Raw genomic sequence first — 24,391 nt, 5'->3', positions numbered from 1 at the left:
CACACACACACACTTTTTCTTTGGAGCTAGCGGAAATGTTGTCAACACTCTCACTTTATATGGTTTTTATGTAAATCTATGCACATCCATCTTTGCAAAAGTTTGAATGCTGTTTGTTTTCATGGGAGAGACTCAGACTCTCCAGCTCTAGGTGAACGTCATGAAATGGGGGGCGCCCACCAGGTACAAAAGGCGGAGCCTCAGACATCGAGTGGTCTTACCTCCGGGTAGGAAAAGGAGCTGCAAAAATAACTAGTATTTCATAAATTAATCATTCTTTAGTGTTCCAAATGTAATATTTGATTGTATATTGCTCTTAAATGCTTAAGAAAAGCATGACATGACATGGTGATAGCGTGATGCTGTAGTATCGCGAGACCCAGCGAGACGAGTGTGGTGAGTCGACTTGGCGGCGCGTAAGCATTTGAACAAACATTTTCGATCTTGTTTCATTTTTCCGCCATATTAAAACATTTCCTGCTAACTAACATAACCTGTTAAGAGTATTAAGCTTCTGTCAGCCTGGAGGACCTGGAGAATTTCATCGACGAGTGTTTTAATACCTGCAACATGGTGAAGCCCAGAACCGCCACCACCACCCCCTCCGCCAAGCGTGAACGGCCTGAGGACTCTCCCGGGGCTGTGTCCTCTCCAGGCAGCGGAATGAGCGATATCCTGGATTCGATTGACAAAAAGCTCTCCAGCTTTGATGGCCGCCTCAATCTGCTGGAGATCCTCCATAGAGAATTTCAAGGTCTGCGGGAGTCTCTGGAATTCAGCCAGCAACAGGTGCGGGAGCTCGCAGCGGAGAACCAGGCCCTCAGAGAGACCGTGAAGACCCTGAGCAGTGACACCGCCCGTCTCTCCGAGGAGAACCGATCCATCAAGGAAACCCTCCTGGATCTTCAGTCGAGGAGCATGAGGGACAATCTAGTGGTCGCGGGGGTTCCAGAGGAGGTAGGAGAAGACCCCGAGGCCACCGTTAGATCCTTTTTACAGGTCCACCTGAAGCTCCCCAAGGAGGAGGTGCAGAAGATCTCCTTCCACAGGGTTCACCGCCTCGGAGGAAGAAGGTCCGACCACCAGCGCCCGCGTCCTATTGTGGCTAAATTCGAACATTTCAAACAGAAGGAGATGGTGAAGGGCCGCGGACGGGAACTGAGAGGCACGCATTACAGCGTTAATGACCAGTTCCCGGCAGAAATCCTCCGCAGAAGGAAGATCCTGTTCCCGCTGAGGAGGAAACATCTTGCTGCTGGTTCGAGAGCGATTGTGGCTGTTGACAAACTTTACGTGGACGGCCGTCTGTTCCGGGACCCGGAGATCACCCCCTGGCTGTGCTGAAGGCTTTCAGATCCGCGCTGAGAACATCTGCGCTGCTCAGAAGAAACCCGCTAAACTTACTTCAATGAATGGAAAACCGGATCATCAATAATCCACACCTCGATCGCAGGAAAACAGTCTTTTTTTTTTTCTTCGTCACCTCAGTCCCACTGATGTTTCTATTGTTGTTTTGTTGTTGTTTTCGTTTTCCCTTCTATCTCTTTTTTTCTTTCCTTTACTCTCCCCCCCCCCTCTCCCCCCTCATTATATGTAAATCACCTGGAAGCAACTCATCCTCGGTAAGTATTTATTTATGCACGGAACGGGCGCGCGCACACACAAGCGCACACAGGGGCGTGCACATGCGATCCCGCACACACACGCCGACATACTGCAAACACCTCACACAGGCTCTCATAGGACGCACGCGACACGCAGCTCACATAGCCAGAAAACGTTCACGCGCACAGCGCTTCTCAATGCGGGCACGCGCACACGGACTGGTACACAAGCACTACTTAGCTTTACACCTTTTCAGTCAGAGCAGCTATGAACACTCTTAACATCGTTAGCTGGAATGTGCGTGGACTTGGCTCTGAGCCAAAGAGACTGAAAGTGTTAAATCACCTGGATGGTCTAAAAGCAGATATAGCTCTACTGCAGGAGACCCATTTATCAAATTCTTTGGATCACCTTATGTGCTGCTTACAATTTCCAGTTATATACTCTGCCAGTTACAACTCCAAACAAAGAGGAGTTGCTGTTTTAATTAATAAAAATCTTAATTTTACTCATAAGGATACAGTTACTGACCCAGAAGGCAGATTTGTAATCGTTAATATATCCATTCAGAATAAGGACTATTGTATAGTGAGTATTTATGGTCCCAATGTTGACGACTCTTCCTTCTTTCACAGATTCTTCACCTCACTCTCAGTTCACTCTGACTCCACAATCATTATAGGAGGAGACTTCAACCTTGTTTTGGACCCTGAACTTGACAGACTCAGCACAGCAGCAAACCAGCGTACATGGCGGTCTGCAAGTATTCTAAAGCAGTACATGAATGATCTGGGTCTCTGCGACGCGTGGCGCTCATGTCACCCAAGCACTAAAGGGTTCACCTTTTTTTCTCCAGTTCACTATTCACACTCCCGTTTAGACTATTTATTAATCAGTAACTCTCTTTTAAAAAATATTCAAAGCTCCAATATCCATCCAATTATTATCAGTGATCATGCACCAGTCTCTGTAAACATTTCTAGGGAAAAATCCACACCCTCTGGTACAACCTGGAGGTTTAATACGTCTCTGTTAAAGGACCAGGAATTTCTTGAATTCTTTAAAAAAGAGTGGGCAACCTTCTTAGACTTCAACAATACTCCAGACATCCCACCGTGCGTTCTTTGGGAAGCAGCAGAGGCAGTCATGAGAGGGAAAATCATTTCTTATTCAACGCACAAAAAACGCAAAGAGAAAGCAGATTTATTAGAATTAGAAAATAAAATCAAAACCCTGGAGACTGCTTATGCTGCTTCTGCACAGGAACACATTCTGGGAGATCTGAAAAATTTAAAGCTGCAGTTAAATGACATCATTAATAAACAAACACAATTTCAAATACAAAGGCTACGACTTGAAAGATTTGAAAACTCTAATAAATCTGGCAAATTTCTGGCTAATCAGCTTAAAATTAACAGAGAAAAATCATCAATCACCTCTATTATGGACCAAACAGGAAATGTCACCCATGACCCGGTCAAAATTAATAACGAATTTGAAAACTTTTATAAAAACCTGTACACACCGCAGATCAATCCGTCAGAGCAAAGTATTGACTCATTTCTTAATAATGTAAACCTACCCAGGCTAAATGAGGATCAAATCACAAACTTAGATTCTCCGCTCTCGCCGTCTGAACTTCATGAAGCTCTGTTACTTATGCCTAATGGTAAAGCACCAGGGCCTGACGGCTTTCCTGCTGAGTTTTATAAAGAATTCTGGGAACAACTGGCACCAACATTTTATAAAACTGTCACATCTATTAATGAGAGCCAATCAATGCCACATAACATGAACTCAGCCAACATAATTCTTCTTCTAAAACCAGACAAAGATCCCACTAGTCCTTCAAGCTATCGCCCCATTTCTTTAATCAATGCAGATGTAAAAATTATCTGCAAAGCACTAGCACAGAGAATAGAAAAAATCACTCCTCACATAATCCACTTCGACCAGACTGGATTCATCAAAGGCAGACACTCGGATGATAATGTCCGTAGACTAGTTAATATAATAGACTTTGCCACCATTAAAAACCAGGAAATGACGGTACTATCGCTGGATGCTGAAAAAGCCTTTGACAGAGTTAATTGGAAGTTCCTTATTGCTGCCCTCCATAAGTTTGGTTTTGGAGAAGCATTCATCAATTGGATCAAAATATTATATCACAACCCCAATGCATCAGTTAGAACTAATAAACAGACTTCAAACAGGTTTTTTCTTGGAAGAGGAACCAGACAGGGCTGCCCACTCTCTCCTTCTCTTTTTGCTATATTCATTGAGCCTTTAGCTGCAGCAATAAGACAGAATGAGAGCATTATAGGAATAAAAACCAAACACAGCCATCATAAAATTAGTCTTTATGCGGATGACATATTACTGTTTTTAAGGAATTTACATTCTGTAAATGAAACAGCAATGATCATAAATGAATTCTCCTCCATATCAGACTATTCCATTAATTGGAATAAGTCTGTTTTATTACCACTCAACAGGAATATGGAACAAAGACTCACAATTCCAGTTAAAACAGGAAATATCAAATATCTGGGTATCTACTTTTCCCCCAAACTATCAGAACTGGTGCAGCTAAACCACACCCCATTACTGAAAAGCATACAGGACGATCTAACACGCTGGACCAACCTGCCTCTGTCCCTTATGGGCAAGGTAGCCACGGTTAAAATGAAAATCTTACCCAAAGTTAATTATCTCTTCTCAATGATTCCCACACAACCGCCATTAAAATGGTTCAAAACATTAGACTCATCCATATCAAGCTTTCTATGGAACAACAAACCTGCAAGAATTAGTCTAAAAACTTTAAAATCTGCAAAAAGCTGTGGAGGATTAGAACTACCTAATTTCCACAAATACTTTCTTGCAAATAGATTACAATATATCTTAAAATGGTTAAAAAATAATCCAGAAACCAACTCATGGTTAGACTTGGAACAGGTGTTATGTGGAAAGATCAACCTGTCACAGCTACCATTTATTAGCCAAATAGTTAAAAAACAGGATTGTTTCAAAAGCATTAATATAAATGCCACCTTAACAGCCTGGTGGGAATTTCTCAAAATATCAAAATCATCAATTCAACCGTGCAAAATGACACCCATCTGGAACAACCCGGACATCCTTATTAACAAAAAAATGATTCACTTCCCAGCTTGGCAAGCAGGGGGCATAAAACAACTAGAGCACGTAATTATTGATAGAAGATTCATAACCCCCCAGGAACTTCAAGACAAACATGGAATAAATAACTTCTTGGAATATCAGCAACTTAAATCAAGTATTACTAAAAAGTATAAAATTAAAGACGACGATTTAAAGCTACCAGATGTAGTTACCACTCTGATTAATTTTTCAATGAATAGAACTCTCTCCAAAATATACAAACTTTTATGCAATTTAGATAACAATATTGCCCTTCCAACAAAAAAATGGGATGCAGATTTGAGCATCAGCACAGAGGAAAGCTTCTGGTCAGAACTTTGTCTAAACACCTTTAAACTGACAAAAAGTTCAAATCTACAGCTAATCCATCTCAAAACTCTTCACAGAATTTACTACACTGGACAGAGGATGTTCAAGATGGGTCTCAGTAACTCAGACATTTGCGAGCACTGTGATAATAATCTACCCGACAGCTACATGCACGCACTGTGGTTCTGCACTCCTGTCAGGGCTCTCTGGCAGCAGGTATGTGCCGATTTATCAGTCTGGCTTAAGGTTTCAATCACTGCCTCACCGTCACTTTGTGTGCTTGGTGACATGAGTGCCATCGATATAGAAGAAGGATTAGCATCTATCATTTTCATAACTCTTTGTATTGCCAAAAAAACTATTTTAATAAATTGGAAAAACAAGAAAAATATAAACATAAGTCAACACAGAAATCTGCTGTTTGATCATATCAGCTTGGAAAAAATGTCAGCCCAAAGCTCAAGTAACTTTGAAAGAATTCAGTCTCTCTGGTCTCCTGTGGTTGACTCCATGACTTAGGGGGTGGAGGGCTTGGTCGTCGCTGCTCCTTGCCCTTCTGCCGTGGTTTGGGGTGGGGGTCGGGGCTTCCGGTGCCTGGCGGGGGCGGTGGGGGGCTCCGTTGGTCGGGGGGTCGGGTCCGGTGCCTGGGTGGGGCGGGCTGGGGCGCTGCGTGGTCCTCTGGGCTTGGGTGTGGGGGTGCGTGGTGGGGGGGTAGGGTGGTGGTCTGGCTTGGCTTGGGGGGGTGGTCCCTTTGCCTGTGCTGGGGGGGGTTGGCGGGGGGCCCTGCTCGGGTGGGGGGGGCCCAGCGGCGCCGGATGGGCTGCCCATCTGCACCTGGGGCTGGGATCGGCCCTTCCCTGGCTCTGGGGCGGGACGGGACAACCCTCTCGGGGCCCCCGGTCGCTCTGGGTATCACCCGCTTCGGCTGCGGGGTCTGGGGTGGGGTGGGGTGGGGGGCTTGTCGGCCCTGTCCTGTGGGGGGGCGTTCTGGGGGGGAGGGGGGGCCCATTATTAGTACGGGTCGGGGGGGCTAGCGGGTCGGGGTCTCCGCTGAGGCAATCAGTGGTTGCCTCGGCCGGTTGGCCTCCTCGGTCCCGTCGAGGCCTGACCAGAGCTCTTCTAGGGCCGGCGTCTGGGGGTGGGGGCCTGGGCTTGCTCCGGGGGGGGGCGACGCTTTCTGGCTCCTCTCTCTCTGTGTGGGGTGGGTGGTGCCGGGCCTGGGGTGTCGGCGCCTCCGGGGGTGGGCCCCTGGGCTGGGTGGCCCTGGCCCCTTTGCTGGGGGTGGGCTGGGGGACGGCTGTTTGACCACCGGGGGACAGTCTACCAGCTGTCCCCAACTTACCCCCTTCCTTATATAACCTCATATTAGGGTGAGGGGGTGGGGGGTTTAGCCTGCGATGCGCCTTGGGGGGGGCTACTTGGGAGTGGCCCCCCTCCTATGGTTGCCGTATGGAGTGGGCCCCCCCTCTTTCGGTTTTATTTGCACCTTAGACACGTAGGGTCCTTGGTAGGGGGGGTGCTTGGACATCACTGCAAGCAAGCAGCAGATGTCCTCCTGGCACCCTACCCGCCAATTTTAACCGCACCTTAGACATTTAGGGCCCCTTGGTGTGGAGGGTGAGGGGACATCACTGTGAGTAATCAGGAGATGTCCCCTTAGTGCCCTACTCGCCAATTTTAACTGCACCCCCCTTAGTACACACACCCCTCCCCCTTCAATATATACATTCAAACATAAACGCACACACATGCACACAAACACCCTCTCAAACACCCATACACGCACACACATTTTACAAGGAAGGTGGGACCTGGGTCCATCTGTCCCCTACCCCGTCCCTGGTGGGGGGTGCGGGCCTCTTGGCGATGGCGGCCGTGTCCCTTGGGTGCCGGCTCCCTGGGCCCGGCGGTGCTCTCTCCGCGCGGTGGGGGGGTTCATATTACACCTGAGCCGGGGGTGTTCGTGTCCCTGGGGGGTGGGTCCTGGTCCTTGCCCCTGGGCGCTGGGCCCCGCCAAACTTCCAACATGGCCGAGCCTGGTCGGGCCATATTTATAACATCCCTTATGGGCCGCCCTTTTTTCCCCGGGGTTCCCCCCTCCTGGGCGGGGGCGGCGGGCCCCTGCCTTGCTCCTACCTGGACCAACCGTGGGCCGGGTGGGTGGCTGCCTGGAGTGCGGAGCGGGTCTCCCTTGGGGGGTCCTGGCTCGTACCTGGGGTCGGGGCGGGGGGATGCCCGGAACTCCTGGGTGGTGGTGGGGTGCTCGTCTGGGGCTGTGGGCGTCCCTCTCCGGTGGGGCCCTGCGTTGGGCTCTTCCGGCGCGGCGGGGGGCTGCTTTCCTGGCTGGGCTGGGGCGGCGCTCTCTTTCCCTCTGCGCCTCCCTGCTCTCTGGCTCTGGGGGCCTCGCGGCGGTCCTGCTGGCCCTGGCCTGGGTGGCGGTCTTGGTCGCCCGGGGGGCGGTTGTTCCCTGCCTGTTCCCGGTGGCGCTGGGGGAATTCCGGCTGCCGCTGCTGCTGCGGCGGGGGTATGGGTGTGGGGGTGGCTGGGCGCTCCTCCTCCTTCTTTTCACATTCCACCATCCATTTTAGAAGAACATAAACACTCACCTGAGCACAGGTGTTAGCTCACCTTTGCACTAATAGTTTGCATGATTGAATGAATGAAAGATTTCACACTAGTTGGTTTAAAGGCATAGGTATGCGTTCGTGAACACTATCTGTTTTGTGTGCATGTTGACATGTGGACATTTCTGCGGCTAGCAGGTGTGTTGATAATATTTGAGTGTGTGTGAACAGGCCCCGCCCTTTTTGTACTACATTTGAACCGTACCGTAACGATAAACAACCAGTAAACCTGTCTGCTCTATGCTGCTTCATGGTCTTACCCCCCTTCCCCTCCTATTATCACCCTCCTACCCCCCCCTCTCTCTTGTTCCCCTCTTTCCTTTTCCGTCCGGTCCAACACCAAAGATTTTCAAACATGATTGAAATTAATAAAGTTTGGCCTCAATTACAAAAGGGGTTTATTCAGACATACCTTTGGTTTGTCTGAAGATGAATAACCCCTCTTGTTAGAATAAAATATGTCCAACACAAGAGGCCCTCAGCTCTCATCTGTTTGCCTAGCTGTTGGACAGGACAAGTTAAAAAAAAAAAAAAAAAAAAAAAAAAAAAAAAAAAAAAAAGCATGACATAGGCCCTATATTTATTATTCATGCTCAGGCGTGAATACGTTATTGAATGAATTTTAAAAAAGGTACTTGATATGGTGAAATCAAAAACAGTTGCCTGCTTCTTCCATGTCAGTTTCATCATGGATGGGTGGGAGCAGGAAAAAACAATCTAAAGCAGACCGTTTGTTCTGTAAGTTGGTCAGCCGCCGTCAGACCAGGCTTCTGCAACTGATGGGTTTTAACTGCGGGGTTGTCGGTTTGAGCGTTCCAGAGCATAAAATTGTTCAGTGGGATTCCTTCAACTCATTAAAGTTTTTCGATCCATCCGTCTTTAAAATTGTCATTCTTTCTTTTATTATTGTTCCACAGAAATAAATTGTCAGCACTAGATCTTTTTTTTAGGGATTGGTAGGGTGTAGTCTTTGTTTGTTTAAGCTTTTTTTTACCCACTCCTGTTTCTGTCACTCCAGCTGACCACACCAGACTTCTACCCAGAATTGAAGTCCTTCTCTCTGCCTAAACAAGTGTTCCAGTGTTACTTCTGTGTGCGCTTCGACGGAAATGCAGAAACTCAATAACAAACGCCTCGACTGTCGACACATGGCCAGAATTAGAGCTGCCACCACTTTCGTGTGGACAGGAGCTTCAGCTCCTTTAACGTGTTCTTGACAAATTGCAATCCTCAGCAGTGCTGACGAGCTTCGGAAGTGGCTGAACGCAGACCTGAGCGGCGCCGACATCTATGAAGGCGTTCCCATGGTGGGAAAAAAAGGAAATGTTCTCTGGGAGCATTCTACATAACTGAAAGCATTTTTTCAAAGAAGTATTCGTTTGAAATAAACGCAAATGCATGTTTGAATGCTTTTATAGTTGCTTCTGCTTGGAAGATAAGGCAAAACTGCTTGTAGTTCTTTTATATAAAAAAGAACTACAGCTTTTATGGTAGTTTGGATGTAGGTATAAACATACATACATGTATCTGGTTTACATCCTGGTGTTGTCAGGTATTTTATGTAAAGTGCATATAAATACATATAAATATCAGCTTCTCCAGAGGCTCAAATTCCTTCAGTTTTAACAAAGTATGGTTGCATTCATCGACATGTTAAATATTCCACTGCACTGTTTATGCATTCTTCCCTTCACATCAACCCATCTTATCTAATTTGATGAAGAACCCCATGGTCACGATGCCATTACCATGTTTGATTGTGAGCACAGAATTAATGATGTGAAGCTCGACTCATTTAAAGTTTTCTACAGAAAAAGAAAATATATCACAGATAAATATCGTGGGTTTCAGGTTTTAAAAGAGGAGAAGGGGTTTTTTTTTTCTGCCCTTTTTGGGACCAGAGGTTTTTATTTGTTTTTTCACGGAAGCGTGGCCCCTTTTTCACCTCTGACCCCTCTTTGTTGAGCACTTTTCGGTATCGATAGTTGTTTTTTTGGATTGAAACAAAAAGAAAAATATTGCTTTTTATGTGATTTGGTCTGTGCTTGTTGGTTACCTGCCTAAACTGAACACTTTTTTAGTTTATTTCCTCAGATTTTATAGGAAAAAATACGAAAAGAAATCTTATTCTGCTGCATACTTTAACTTTTTGGTAATATAAAATGTCTCTAAATTTATTCAAACATTTTATTTCAAAGCTATGGAGTTAAGAAAATGTAATCTTTGACAATCTAGGTTGAAAGTTTAGTGCGAATTCATAATATCTGTTTTGGCTGTTTTCCAATATGAGGGTTTTAACAAACATGCTCTGGTTGACACTGACAATAGACATTTTCAGCTGTTTTTCTTATTTGTAGTAGATGCAATAACAAGCAAAAAACAAAGAACCAGATATAAATTCGGGGTTTTGCAACACCGTCACTCAGCTTGAGGTTGTTTGTTTTAAAGAAAAGTTGGTGATTTAAAGACACTCTCTGATGAAAGTCATGTTTTTGGTGTTTTAGGCATGTTCTTGTAACATTTTTTGATGATGGAGGAGATATAATAAAGAAAATGAAGATTAAAACTATATTTCTGAGGATTCCTTTATTCAAACTTTACGGCTGGATAACTTGGATAATATTGCTCGCCATGTTTGTTGCACTGGTAGTGTTAGGTTGGGTTGTGAGGGGCTGTAAACCGATGGATGATGGGATGTAGCGGTGGGCTTACTCCACACCCACATTCCCGCCCACAACTCAGAGGTGATTTGGATGAACTACTGCGGCTCTGTCCTATAAAAAGACACAGATTTGTTGATTTTGGCTAAAAACGGCATTATCATAAGTATAAGACCACTGGGAACGATTGGAAAAAAAATCAGAAGATGATCTGAGTAGGCTAGAAAGAACGCAAAAAGTTAGTGGTTTGACGTTTGTAGTGGCTGCATTGATGCGTTCATGGTCATTGTGGCTCTTTATTGGAAAAAAAAATCAAAGAAAGAAAATCACAGAAAAGTTTCTTCAATTTTTTTTAACATTGTAGAACATCTTTATGCCATACAAATATTGTGTTCATTTTATCACGTCTTAATGTTTACACATTTAAACAGAGTTTTGTTCTTTATTTCCTCTGACAAAAGGAACACTGATGGGAAAAAAGGAAATATTTTAAAATTCGGAGATGGTTTCGTTGTTTTTCTCCGCCATGAAGTCAAAGGAGGAAAATAGACCAACTTAACGCCTTGATGGCTATTGTTGCGAATATCCGACAAAACACTTCGGCTCTAAAATTATCTTAATATAGCATCTACTTCAAAGAAAAACATAAAGGAATTTCCTTTTTTTCATAGCTGGAAATAAAATCAGGCATTAAGGCGTTAAAGATCTTCAGGAACACAAAAAAAGGGTGTTTGTTAATCTGATAAAAATGTAAAATAATCTTATATTTATATCAATAAATTGCCCGAATTGTTGTAGTAAGATTAAAAAAAATAAACAGTTTTTGCCTGTTTTTGGTGAAAAACCAAAACACTATACTTAAAGTTAAAAACGTAACTTGTAGATGTTTTTACAAGCTATACGTCACATACAGACTGACCTGTCCAGTGGAGGAGGAGTCACACAAGGCTGTGGTGTACTGTCTGTCCAGCTCAGGTGCGTTGTCATTCAGGTCCAGCGTCTCTATAGCAACCAGAACTCTGGACACCTGGCTGGGATTATCTGAAAAGGATAAAGATTCATAAATAATTACTCTTTTTTTTTGCGAACACAACAATTGTCCTACAATCAAGGCTTGCTGTCTAGGTCCAAAACCTCCTGGATCACATTAGCCAACACATACTTGAGCTTGCTCAAAAACCCAGCTGGAGTAGAACTGATGCTACTAAAGGAGTCAAATCCCTCCATTTCAGAGGGTTTTACTCTCAGCCAAAACATCTCATGGTGTCAAAAGAGCTCATGTGTGTGACTCTGAATGAGAGAAATCAGGGGGGAAAAAGCTGGGTGTAGAGAACAGGCAGTCTGTGAGCAGTGCTGCAGCTCAAATGGATTGGCATAGGCTCACCCACACCATATTCACTCGGCCATACACGCACTCCAACAAGAAAGTTCCTAAATCCGTGCTGGAATCGCATGAAGTCATAGTCTGAGCCTCCAGAACATCCCCCTGTCCGTTGTGCGTTCTAGTCTGTCATGACACAAGCCCAGCTCAGCGGCACCCACCACAAATCCAGGGAGACAACCCCTGCTGCGCTTAAAGAGAGGATCGCACAATTTCCACTCCCTTCCCTTCCACATCAACATACGCTGCTACGTCACAATCGCCAGCGCCGAGCGGTAACGCTGTGTCACGGATGGCAGCCACCGGTCTCCATCACTACAGGAGCAGAAAATGAGCTCTTGCTGTCTCGCCACTGGGTGAGCAGGCCTGCCCTCAGGCGTGGCAGGACTCCCGCTGTGTTTGTGTCAACACAGTCTGTTTATTAGACGGAGCTCATTATTCAAGGCAGGCGCTCGCTGGGCCGTCGCCTCAGTCCACACAACAGTGTCCAGGGTAGATTTTGAGTAAAGATTGGATTTGGAAACAACCTTTCTTCTGTCCTTTTCACTGCTGGGGTTTTCCAAAAATCTAATCCGGCTACAGAGCAGTTTAGCTGAGGGGGACTGTGGATTGGTTTTATCACAGTTATCACATGTTTTCTTTTGAGATATTTCAAATACACTACTTCAAAGAGCCACTCTGATGAAAATTGAGTTTTTGCTGTTTTTAACACGTTCTTGTGGCATCCTTGTGACATATATAAAGAAAATTATAGTGTTCTCTTATACATTTATGGCAACAACAGTAAGATTGGCTGTATAAACCCTTATTTTTAATCCCTTTTTAATCACTGATAACCTACTTCTACATTTGCTACACAGTTTGACTCTTGTTTTGAAAGGAGGTCGTATAAAACTGTCATATGTTATGAACCATTTTAATATTCCGAAAAAAATATCGAATTGTTTATATTTTATCCCAAAAAAATAAGCTAATTTTTGTTCATCACAATAGCAACAATTAAATAAATCCAAATAAAAGTCGTATTAAGATAATGTGGCTTCTGCTGGGCTGTGATTGGTGAGAACTCGACCTGATTGGCCCCTTGGTTGCTGATCCCTCCCTAAAACTGATGCAGTGGCTTTAAAAAAAACCTCTTCGGATCAAAACAGCTTTGCTATATTAATAATATACCTGAATAACACATTTCACTATTATTAATAGAAACAGTGTTTCTAAACTAGATCAGGTATTTTGTTGCCCTTAACAGAAAAAACCCTTCATCATAGATTTATGTGTAATGCTGAGACTGCAATTAGCAGGTTTGTCTCTCCTTCATAAAACCCGCTTTGGGCCAAACCTCTGTCTATGTTTACATTTGTACTTTATATATAGGTTTGCACCTTCCTCTAACAAACATTAGATCATATTTCTGGAGCTGTCACGAGATGCAGCAACGCTGTGAGGTCTTTTTATTTTTTTTAATTCTTTTTTTTATTCTTTAAAAAATGTTTGGTCTTAGAAAGAAACTTAAGAAAAAATAACTATCCCCTTTAGTCCAGACCAATGGCAGCTGTTGCATTCAGGCAGTGCAGTAAGCTCCACTTTCGATTTCTCTCTTGCAGTTATAAAAGTGCTAAAGGGATTGATTGACTAATGCTTTACAAAACAAATTTGCTAGATTTAAAAAAAAAAAAAGGTTCCAATAATTTTTGCAGTTTTTAAGGACTTAGTGACTTATTTGTAAGGGGCGTGTTTTTGCAGCTTAGGATGTTTGGATTCTGCATTTCAGCCAGTAAATGTATTCTGGGGTTTCATAAACTCTAAAAAGACCTCCTGATTGCCAAACCTGCTGAAACAAGCTATCACTCGTTTCATGACTGGAGAACTAAACTGCTCATTGAGCCAAAGAACACACACTCAACAGTGACCTTTCAGACACTGTAGTATAAACATTCTCTAAAGTCTCCCTCTTGTGAGTTGGTGCAAGTTGTCAAGGGGTGGAAAATGTTGGTTTCACAATAAAAATGACTTTAATGGGAGGAAATAGCACAGCAAGTAAGCTGTAATGATGCTGCGCTGTTAAGCGGTGATCAAAGAGGGACCTCCTGACCTCGCTCTGTGGCGATGACTGTGATATTGTGCCAGTGCTCGCGCTCCCGGTCAAGCTCCGTGGCTGTGGTGATGAGGCCGGTATCTGGAGTGATGCGAAACAGAGCCTCCGGGTCGGACTGGGAATCAATGGAAAACCTTAAGGAGAGAAACGGGAGAGAAAATCAGAGGGATGAGTGAACGGAGGAGCGATAGGAGCTGCAAAGAGCGACTACAATTGGCAGTGGCTTTGCGGAGCGGAAGACGCCGACAGGGCGAGTGTGTGAAGGAGCGATAAGGAAGTCGGCATTCAAATGGCCAAAGAATTAATGTAGTGAGATTATCACAGGAGATAGGAGGTCTTTTGAAGTGCAACCAATTATCTAAATATCTTCATGAATATATAAGCTATCTCTATTCCCCACACATTACTCAAAGCAGTCCTGCCTTTAATTGGGACAACCTTTTCTTGGGTTTGTTACAGACAAATCAATTATCTCTCATTTAAACTTTTCGGGACTAAAATTACAGAAAACTGCTGTATTTTTCGGAGTGCAAGTTGTTTAGCATAAGTTGGTCGGGGTGGAACTCCTGTTAATTTCCCCAATGGATGTGTGATGTGTGTTCAAGAATGCCCTGGACGCAGGTTTTTGAACGTACGTTTAGCATATGAGGTCCAAGCAACTGCCGTTCGAGCGACCGCTTTCAATGAAAAGCCTATGTAAACACCCGGGAACCTGCATTAAGGGCTGCTGCATTCAAAAATCTCACTTCAACGCATCGCTACGCATGTTTTTAAGTCCGTTTTCTACATACACTGAAAGTTAAACCAGTTGGACCTTTAAACCAAACAGCTGAACGTTGACCAATCAGGGAGTTGGATTTGGTGGTTATGTAAGTGTCAATCATTTGGAAACTGATCATGGAAGAGAAATGATTAAATGTGATTAGTGCCTGACCGGAATTATATAACACCAAGTTTTTTATATATCAGAATAAAACTGTGAAAAGAAAAGCTTAGAGCTTTGACATTTCACACCAAACCTCTTTGAACTGGGGACAGACATGCGCTAGTAAACAGTCAAAACCCAAAAGATGAAAAGGCCCCTCCCTGCCACTACCTGCTTCTTCAGTGAAAGGGCATTCGTGAACGAGCAACACATGCTCGGTGTGTACGTAGCGTCACATTGGTCGTTAGATTGGGGAGGGGTCGGAACCCCATATTACTGCATGTACTCTCATTTGGAAGAGGCTGCTGCGTGTTTTGTACGGAAACGGACTTATAAACTTGCGTAGCCTCGCGTAAAAGCGAGATTCTTCAACGCGCAAGCCTGAAACGCGCAGATAGACTTTTTAATGGCAGTGGTGTGAACGCAGCATTATACTCATGTGTGATTTAGATGTAATTTTTATAAAAAATAAATAGCAACAACCACTAGAGGGCACTGCAGGTGTATGTATCAGTTTTTGCTAATGACAGCAACGCAGAAGAAGACAAAGGGACAAATACAAGAATAGGAATTCAACTTATTTAATGATTTAAAGTGATATAAAGAGTTTAGCATCTTCTTTGTGCTATGGTTATCTGAATAATTGTTATATGGACTAAAATACCAGATACCTCCAATGTTTCATGAAGCTAAATACAGATCAATGTGTTACAGTACTCAAGCGTGCAAATATTCAGATTATTAGTCATATCTATTCCATTATTATGATTTACCTTTTAAGAGGAAATGTCCGTTCTTTGTCCCGTATTTTGTAAAATACATTTCTCCTAAAAGTGTAATTTATAATCTGAAAAATTCAGTGAATATATTTATGAAATAAACCAGCTCTTGTGTTGGGTGACTGATTTGAGGGAAGGCAGAGTTGATAATTGATTTTGGAGATTACTTAGGTTTTAAAACAACATTTTCATTTAGCTATAATCAAGGCTTTAAAACTGTACCTGATGTTATTGGTCAGTCCAGTGTCAGGGTCCTCGGCACTGACCCGACCCACCGTGCAGGCTGGGGGGCAGTTCTCGGATACATCCATGTGATATCGGGTGTGGGAGAACCTCGGTGGCTCGTCGGCATCCAGCACTGCCACCCGGATCGATGCCCGGTCCTTAAACGGGCCCCTGCGCAGGAAACGAGGGTCCACGATGGGGTTCAGGACCTCCACAGAAAAGGAATAGGAGCTGCGGCTCTCATAGTCCACCCCCTGAAAAGCAAAGGTGAGAAAAGTTCAGTTTTTTCATGGCAGGTGGCTTTCTTTCACATTCAGACATTTACATAATAGGAGATTAGCAAAGGGGACACTTTTTAGTAGCAAGAAATTATGCTAATTTTTGTGTTTGCCAAAAAGATTCAGCTCCAATAGTCTGCTTGCGCTTTCATCTGAAGCAATTCTCACACTAAATTTTCTGCAGATGACTGCTAGATTACATATCAAAAGCTGTGAGATGGCACATCATGAAAAATGTGGGCAGATCAGAGCCGGAGAATGGTTACATCCAAATCATCCCAGAATCATTTGGAAGCAAAACATCTTGGTTGCCGTCCATGCCGTTCGGGTATCTTAAGTGACACTTTGAAGGCTGTTGTTGGTGGACGGATGCTCAGATGGTGGGATTTCTGTGAAGTGGGAAAATGCATTCATGAGGTGTTGATGTATAACCGCATCGCCAATGAGATTCCTGACGCTCAGTTGAAAGGATTCTTTAGATCACTAAAGTTATGGCGAATGTCTGGATGTCGCCTTGACGGTTCTTGAAGTTCCTTGAGTAATACCCCAATAAAAAGATAAATAAATAAAAACAGCAGCAGAACTTACAGCCCCTACGATACTTGTAAAAGCCTCAGTCACATGGGGGTTGACCTGTACAAGTGCAGCAGCTTTTTGGGTTGTCTGGGCCCGTAGAGGGTCTAAGACAGGTGCAGCAGCATTTTGAATGGAGAGCAGGTGTGTGTTGCAGTTCCCTTGAGGCTCGTGCAGCCATCTTAATGCTACAGTCATAGACACAACATCCACCGCGCAATACGAAATTGCCCGACAACTGGGCGGTGGCAACATAATTGGCAGCAGATCTGATTGGACAATGTGTAAATGTCTCCGGATGGCAGACATACATATCAATTGCCACCAGCCGCCCAGTATCCAGGGGTATATAAAAAGTTGGCCAAGTTTCTAAAATCGCGGCTTGCTTAACTACGACTGAGCGCACGGTGGTCCGTGCTCTGTGGGTGGGGCTCAAAAAGCATGTGCTCCAGGACAACAATAAAGGGGCAGTCGAGTCAGCAGTGGGCCTCAAACATGCGGGCCAGGCCAGCGGTTCTCCAACAGCTGAAATAATGTGCACTTCGCGTAGTTAAACACGCATGTGCAGTAACTACCGTAGTCAGACGATGGTCGATTTTGCAAGTAAATCAAGCTACGTACTTTACGTTGTGGATGATTATTCGCTGACAGATTTTAAAAAATAAAAACTTTTCGTATGTTTACTTTTGATAACCCTCGATCTATCCAAATGATCAATGTAATGAGCACCACTGGCTTATATCGGAGTTGTATTTTTTTCGCCATGGAGACCCCTCTATCACCATGGAGAATTGTATCTGCCCACGACCTGCCCACGAGAAGCATTACAAATTCCTTTGTGTTCCGGCCTCTACGCAGGTGCAGTCGGTTTCATTTCACTCTGTGATTGTTTGTTACGGGGAAGTTATGAAGCTCGTTTGTTTGTGGTCTCCGTGTGATTGGGCGCCGCTCTCCTGCCGGCGCGCGAGCTCTGAAGGGAAGAGATAGTCTCTGATCTCTTGATGATTGTTAGCGAGGACAGAGGCACGCACCAGTAATCACATATATCAGCCTCACGCTGACCCAATCCTGCTGTTGATTCAATTTTAGGAAAAGCAGCACAAAATAACTGAGGTTTGTCTGTTTTTTTTCCCCCGTGCATGAGCAATTCCTTTATGTTTCGTCAGATCTTTTATCACACGTGTGTGCCCTTAAAACATGTGTGCAGATGGAATATTTGAGTGTGACTGGAAGAAATCAGCATGTAAGACGTGACAAATGGGGCTCTCTGGCTTTACTGCTTTTCTGCTGTCAGAAGAAATCACTCAGACGACTCCAACAGCAGATGGAATATTGATATCTCCTTCCTTCAGATCTGTGCCGACCACTGTAAGCTGTTTTGCAAAAAAAGCTGAAGTTTTTTTTTTTGTTTTTTTTTTTCCTCTGAGCTGCAGATTGATTAAAAAATGATGCAAAGGCATCCGAACGCTCACATTTCGGTGCATAACTCAAACAAACAAGAGGAATTGTTCAGGAGCGCAGAAGGCAGAGAGATGATGACAGAGTGGGTATGCAGAGGGGCGGGAGATGGAAGGAAATTGTGCTCTAACGGGGTCTCCATTATTACAGGTAGAGGGAGACAATCTGTCTGAGGAGGAGAGGTGTCACTTACGCTGCGGGTGCACACTCATCAACCCCCCCTCCTCCCTCCCTGCTCTCTCTACCTTGCACTCCATCACTCTGCACACCCCTCCACCCCCACCCCTCCTCTACGACATCACACGCTCCATCACATACCAACCAATCCTCCCTCTCTTCTTCCTGGTGTGGGTGCAACAGGGGCACATTCTCTGACAAAGCACAATGCCCCCCCCCCCGTCCCCACTGAACCCCTCCTGCAGTAAGCACGTACTGTGACATAACAGTTCTTTGTGTTTTCCTGAACTCCATCATGTGACACACAAGTTCCTCGTTAAACTGGAGAGTCAGAACACACACACACACACACTCATAGATGAAAGAACACTTCATTCCACTGCTATCAACTCATACCGCCTTGGGTTTTTGTGGGCAGATATGTCTCTCTTCCCAAAGATATAAAAGCAGCAGCAGCTACTATCCACCTTGACTGCGTTTGCCCTCGAGTCTGCGGTTTCAATGCTAAACCCCAATTTGATAAAGCTGCAGTAAAACAAAAACCAACGTAGATTCAGGTGAAACCTAGTTAGTGGTAAGGAGGGCAAAACATGTAATCTAATGCAGAGGCTTCTTCTGTTAGAAGACAGAGAAAAGAAAATCGTCTTTATGTGGCGATTTTTTTTCTCACAATGGAAGACATATGTTAAGAAAGTTCGGCCTAAAATTGCATTTCTGAGTATTTCTTTATTGAAAATGTTGTATTCCAGGAGCAAATGCAAAAATGCCGTTGGAATCGTTGTACAACCGCTCCGTTCTAATGCATCCACCAGCAGACGAATAGATCCGTGTACGTCTTTGTTTCCTTTGTCTGAGCTGACATCTGGCTCAAAACTGTACGACTGGATAGCTCTGATATTGCTTGCCATTGTTGTTATACCTGTAACGTTAGGATGGGGGTATGAGGGGCTGTAGGCTAGCTGGTGGAGTCGGTTAATATAATCGTGCATTTTGTGGTACATGCACTAAATTTGGCATGGATGTACCCTAAGATCCCCTCTTGTCGTGCTTTTCTGAAAGAGGGCATCCAGGGTACATCCATGCCAAATTTGGTGCTTGGACCACAAAAGGCACAATTTGTCTAAAATATCAACCTATCTGGCTTTCCTTAGCGGGAGAAAGCGTAAACAGATGGATGATAGGAAGTGGGGGCGGGCTTACTCTGAGCCAATGGTCTCGCCCACAACTCAGAGGTGAATTATTAATGAACTGCTGCTGCTATGCAGAAACTGTCCTTGAAAATAACAGATTTTTTGATTTTGGCTACAATAATGATGATTAAAAGGCCGCTAGGAAGACTTTGAAAATAGTTTCAAAGACGATCAGAGTGGGACTTTAAGGACGTTTCTAGCCCCCTCTATGTACGGTGGACCTACAAATGTTTGGAGCAACAAAAATAAAAATCCCTAATGCTCCGTTTTAACAATTTTTAATGTTACTCACAATAAAAATCTGTTTCCTGTAAGATTGGGCACAGTCGCTGTCACAGATTGTAAACACAATGCTCAAACTGGGCAATTAGGCTCAGTTTAACCGGCAGGGGGGAGACAAAGTGCAGTGTGTGGCTGAGGCAGCAGGACAGTAAATGTGGACGGTGAGCTATGATCAAGCCAGCAAAGCAATGACACAGAGAAAGAACAACAACAACAAAAAAAAGGCCTTCTTCTAATCATTTCATGGTGGTTACATTTTACAGGAGAAAATACCTTTTGGCAGATTCTGTGTGACACATTTCACTGCTGGGCACAGCAGAAAAATCGACTCTGCCATCTGTAAATTAGCCTGAGACCTTATATACACGCTTTTACCACTGCATTACATCATCCTTGCTTTTAACTACTTTAACCAACTAGCCGCTGAAGACACTAATTAGTGTAGTTTTGTCATTTTGGAATTTATTGGCTTAACAGATTGTGGTCATCTGCAGGTAGGGCAGTATATCGGCAGTATGTTTCAGTATGCCGAAATGTCGTTTGGCTTTTCTAAAACCTCAAAATGATAAGAAAAAAAAGAGTCAGAGGACTGTCGCAACCATCAATTTCCAAGTCTGATGTTTGCATCAGTGGTGCGCTTACGCTTTTTCCTTGTACTGATCAGTAATGTTCAAATACATTTAGCAAAATATCTAACGTCAGGGAGACGCTCATTCCATAACTGATAACATCGATTTAAGGTACTTTTTTGACAGTTTAAGAAAAGTGAGTGGGTCAAAAGCGTGAAATACAGCCCTTAAATACAGCAATAAACACAAAAAAAGACTAGACTGAATCAAGTGAGATCATAGGAGCACTATTTCATGGTCAAATAAGGAAGCAAGTACGTGTTAAAGTGGGGGAAAAAATACTTCATTCAGAGGGTGGCAAAGGACTTAGAAAGGGTGGTAAATGAGAACAGTAGAAATGTGCTGGCACACACAAAACAGGGGTGAAACGAATAATTTAAGGGGCTCAAGATTTTGGTAAATCTTTAAATCCTATACAGTTTAAGGAAAATAAGAAAAATGCTAATCAAAATTGTATGAGTACATTTTATTACTTTATTATTTTAGTTATTTAAAAAAAACAATTTGCTAAAAAGATTTCACACTTTGATAAAAAAAAAAAAAACTCCTTTGTGAATGTTTCAAGAAGAATGTTTTTAAATAATAAAAACATAAAATAACAGCAGTTGGGACAAAAATTTTGGATAAAATGTCATTTTTACAGCACTAAGATTTTGCACAATAAGCAGCTCTCACCACAAACTTGAACTCTGATCTTATCCTGAATTAACTCACACTCGAAACAAGACTGCAGCCAAGCTTTAGAGACCTTTACAACATATTTGCAAAAACAATATGAATCAAAGGAAATTTTGCAGCCCTCTGTCTTTTTATTTTATTTTTTACAATTTCAGAACTATCATCTAAAAATGCACATAAATTATTTTTTTAGTGAGTTTTTCAACTCTGGACTTCATACCCCGGGTAATCTGGATCTGAATCAAACTTCACAGCTAAATTTAGATTTGCTTTTAACCTTAAACTAATGGAGTTAATATAAGCAACATATTACACAAGTGAGTAAACAAATTAAAATGTTTTTATTTTTTCTGAAAACCATTGGCTACTGACTAAGTACATTTTTTAAAATTTGTTTGAAGAAGGCAGGAGGCACATAACCCCAACATTAACAAACCACTGAGACAAAAAGAAATGACAACAGATGACCTGACGACAGAGGCGGTCCTGGCTAGTTTGGCACCCTGGGTGAAACACCGGACGGTGCCCCCCACCCTCACCCCCAAGTTGACGTGGTAATAGGACCGTTCTAGTGCACATTTCATCATCGCTACGTGGAAATGGGTGGTTTAGCCTAGAAAATCTACAGAAAAGAAAAAAAAAAAAACTGTCAATGTTTTTTGTTTTATAGGCGCTTCTGTGCCCCCTACATGATTGCGCCCTGGGCGGCCGCCCACATTACCCATAGGAAAAACTGCTACTGCCTGACAAGGATCAACTGAAAACCAAAGCCTAACATAGAGTCTGGTTTAGATCAGGTGAGAGAATAAAATAACTAAAGGCAGGTGTGGGTGATAAGCTAATGAAACCAGGGCAAAAAGGAAACCAGAACCTAAAGGTTTCACCCCGTAAACATATGTTGCTGGGGTGCAATAACAAGTCACATTGTTTAAAAATGTAAACTTAAAAATTATTTAAAGTTTAAAGATTGTTTGAAATTTAAATGTACGTATGTGTGCTCTTATATACAACCGTGTATAAGGGCCCCCATAAAAAAAAAGGAAAATAGAATTATGAGAAAAAATTCATTGACTCTTTTACTCATAATTCAGTGAGTTTATTCTCATAAAACTACACATTTTTTCATAAATTTAAGACCGTATAATTACGATTTTTATCTAATAATAAAACTTTATTCTTTTAGATTTCAGAATTTTAATCTCGTAAAACTAAAACCGTTTTCTCCTACATTGATGACTGTTATATTGTATAATTACCTTTTTTTTTCCTCATAATTTTGAATTTTGATTTTTTATTTATTTAATTCAGGTAGAGTTCAGGTAATTTTACAACTTTATTCTTGAACATGAATCTCTTTTTACTTTTATGGTGGTCCTGATACTCTGTCATACTCATCTTCGATAGTTAAAGGTAAATTGTACTCATGTGACCCCTAAATCAGTATTAATATTTGCATTTAAGTAAAAAAACATGTAAAATTTACACAAATGCTTTTACTTTTCATACAAAAAGTTACAACTAAACACAGCCATTAAAAAGATTAAATGAGGAAACAAAAGGGGTGTTATATGTTTAGATACAAGAACTTATTTTTGTAGATATGGTTACAGTATTTTTTTCTCTTGGTCATTCAATGCTGGGAAAATATTTATGAACTGGAATTTCTTTTTTTTTTTAAACATAAAAAAAAAATTTAAGAGCGAAAAACTTTTCCAAAATAACCGAAACACAATTCTGCGCAGAAAAAGTGTAATAAAAACCACTTGTTGAGTTAAAGTGTTTTTTACTCCAAATTCTGAAACAAATGTCCTTAAATAAAATCATTTAGGTGTAAATCATTGCATTCATTTTGGAAGGGGGGGGGGTAATATCTGTGCAATATCATTGTATCATATGTATTCATATCAAACAGAGATAACTAAACTGTTGGTCAGATCGTCACTTGCTGAAACGCATTTCAGTAAGGTTTTCAAAAATATGAGTTGATCCAGAATGTGGCCTTTGTTCAGAAGATGAGATGACATCAGATGACAGAGCGCTCTACTCCACAAAGGGTGTCAGTTTTTGCTTTTTAATGAGGGTTTAGCTCATGAACTCCTAAAAATGCTGTTTTTTTTTTTTTTTTCTGAAAGTCCGGTTGACATTAAAAAAAAAAAATCAATGAATTTCCACTATCCAGCTTTTTTTTTCTTCTGACATCCAAAGTCAACCGATTCACTTGATCCCAAAGTTATTGGTCATGGCATCTGTTCGACTTAAAAGGTTTTCCGTTTGAACTCTTTTCTTATTTTTTCATCCTAATTCTGCCGTCTATGAATGTATGTTTTCTAAATGAATTCCGAAAATTACTGAATTCTTCTTTCCCCTCCCTGCCAGACACCCACACACTCCCCGGTTGTAACCTTTCTGTGTCCTGTGCCACAGTGCTCTAACAGTCCTCTTTGAAATTCTAATTCCTCTACAATTTCCCTTTTAAATATGCTCCACAGTAAGCACAAATTAATTAGCTAACCTGCATGGTAGACTGGCAACACATAATACTCCTCTCCTCAAAGAGGCCGACCCAATAGGCGTAGCTGCTCGGCTCAAAGAGGGTGAGCGTGGAAAAGAACCGCAGAGGTGCAGATTCTGACTGGAACTGACCGCAAACAGGATTCCACATAAATGAGGGGGAACACACATGTGATGTTTGGTCGTCGCTGCATGCACATGCAAGGTTTGGCACCGTGCTGTCCTTGGCAGCTCTTCTTTTTTTCTTTTTTCTAAATCAGACACAGCCCACATGCCCATAGGCCCATAGAAGTTCACTCAGTCCTTTGTCTGCTTCATTCCACTGTCCTTTATTCTTTTTATGTGAAAAAAAGTTTGTCTTTCTTATATTTCCTTTCTTCTGCTCCATCTCTCTGGGTTTTTTTTGTTGGTTTTGTTTTTTCCCCTCCGCTCGGAGGAGATTAACGCAATCTCTCCTCCGCGTGAGAAAACAAACACAGATAATCCTGGGCCAACTGCTGGCGTGTGACCGAGGATTAGCCAGCCGTTTTTAAGTGAAAGCATATGGAAATAATAACGGCAAACTGACACATGCATGAGTTCGCTCGTCCCCCAGGTGAGAGGAGTAAAAAGGCTCACAAATAGCAGGCTTACACAGCTCACAGCACCCCATAACACACCTCAAAACACCCACTGATTCGTGTTAATTCTGTTCTGAGATTCAGTGGTGAGCCAGGTGATCTCTGTTTGTCACAAAAATGCTACTGAGTACAGTACATGGGTGTAATGAGGTGTTTAGCAAAATAGAGCATAAATACGTGTATTTAAAGATCCAATCCAATAATCCATT

General features: G+C 42.8%; 1 protein-coding gene across 3 annotated transcripts in view; it reads right to left on the bottom strand.

Moving 5' to 3' along the window:
• cdh24b (cadherin 24, type 2b) overlaps positions 1 to 24,391 on the bottom strand; it is a 255,290-nt gene that overhangs the window by 31,159 nt on the left and 199,740 nt on the right. For all 3 annotated transcript variants that reach the window (XM_078935508.1, XM_011486562.4, XM_020710942.3), the window contains 3 exons: positions 15,784 to 16,040; positions 13,855 to 13,991; positions 11,301 to 11,422 (listed from right to left, as the gene is read on the bottom strand). In XM_078935508.1, the coding sequence (XP_078791634.1) occupies positions 11,301 to 11,422; positions 13,855 to 13,991; positions 15,784 to 16,040 (516 nt within the window). The remainder of the gene's footprint in view (positions 1 to 11,300; positions 11,423 to 13,854; positions 13,992 to 15,783; positions 16,041 to 24,391) is intronic.

This window comes from Oryzias latipes, chromosome 17 (assembly GCF_053564925.1).
Source record: "Oryzias latipes strain Hd-rR chromosome 17, Olatipes_Hd-rR_3.1".
NCBI lineage: Eukaryota > Metazoa > Chordata > Actinopteri > Beloniformes > Adrianichthyidae > Oryzias > Oryzias latipes.
Note: the sequence above shows the minus strand (reverse complement) of the source record. Positions and strands in the feature narration are given on the sequence as shown.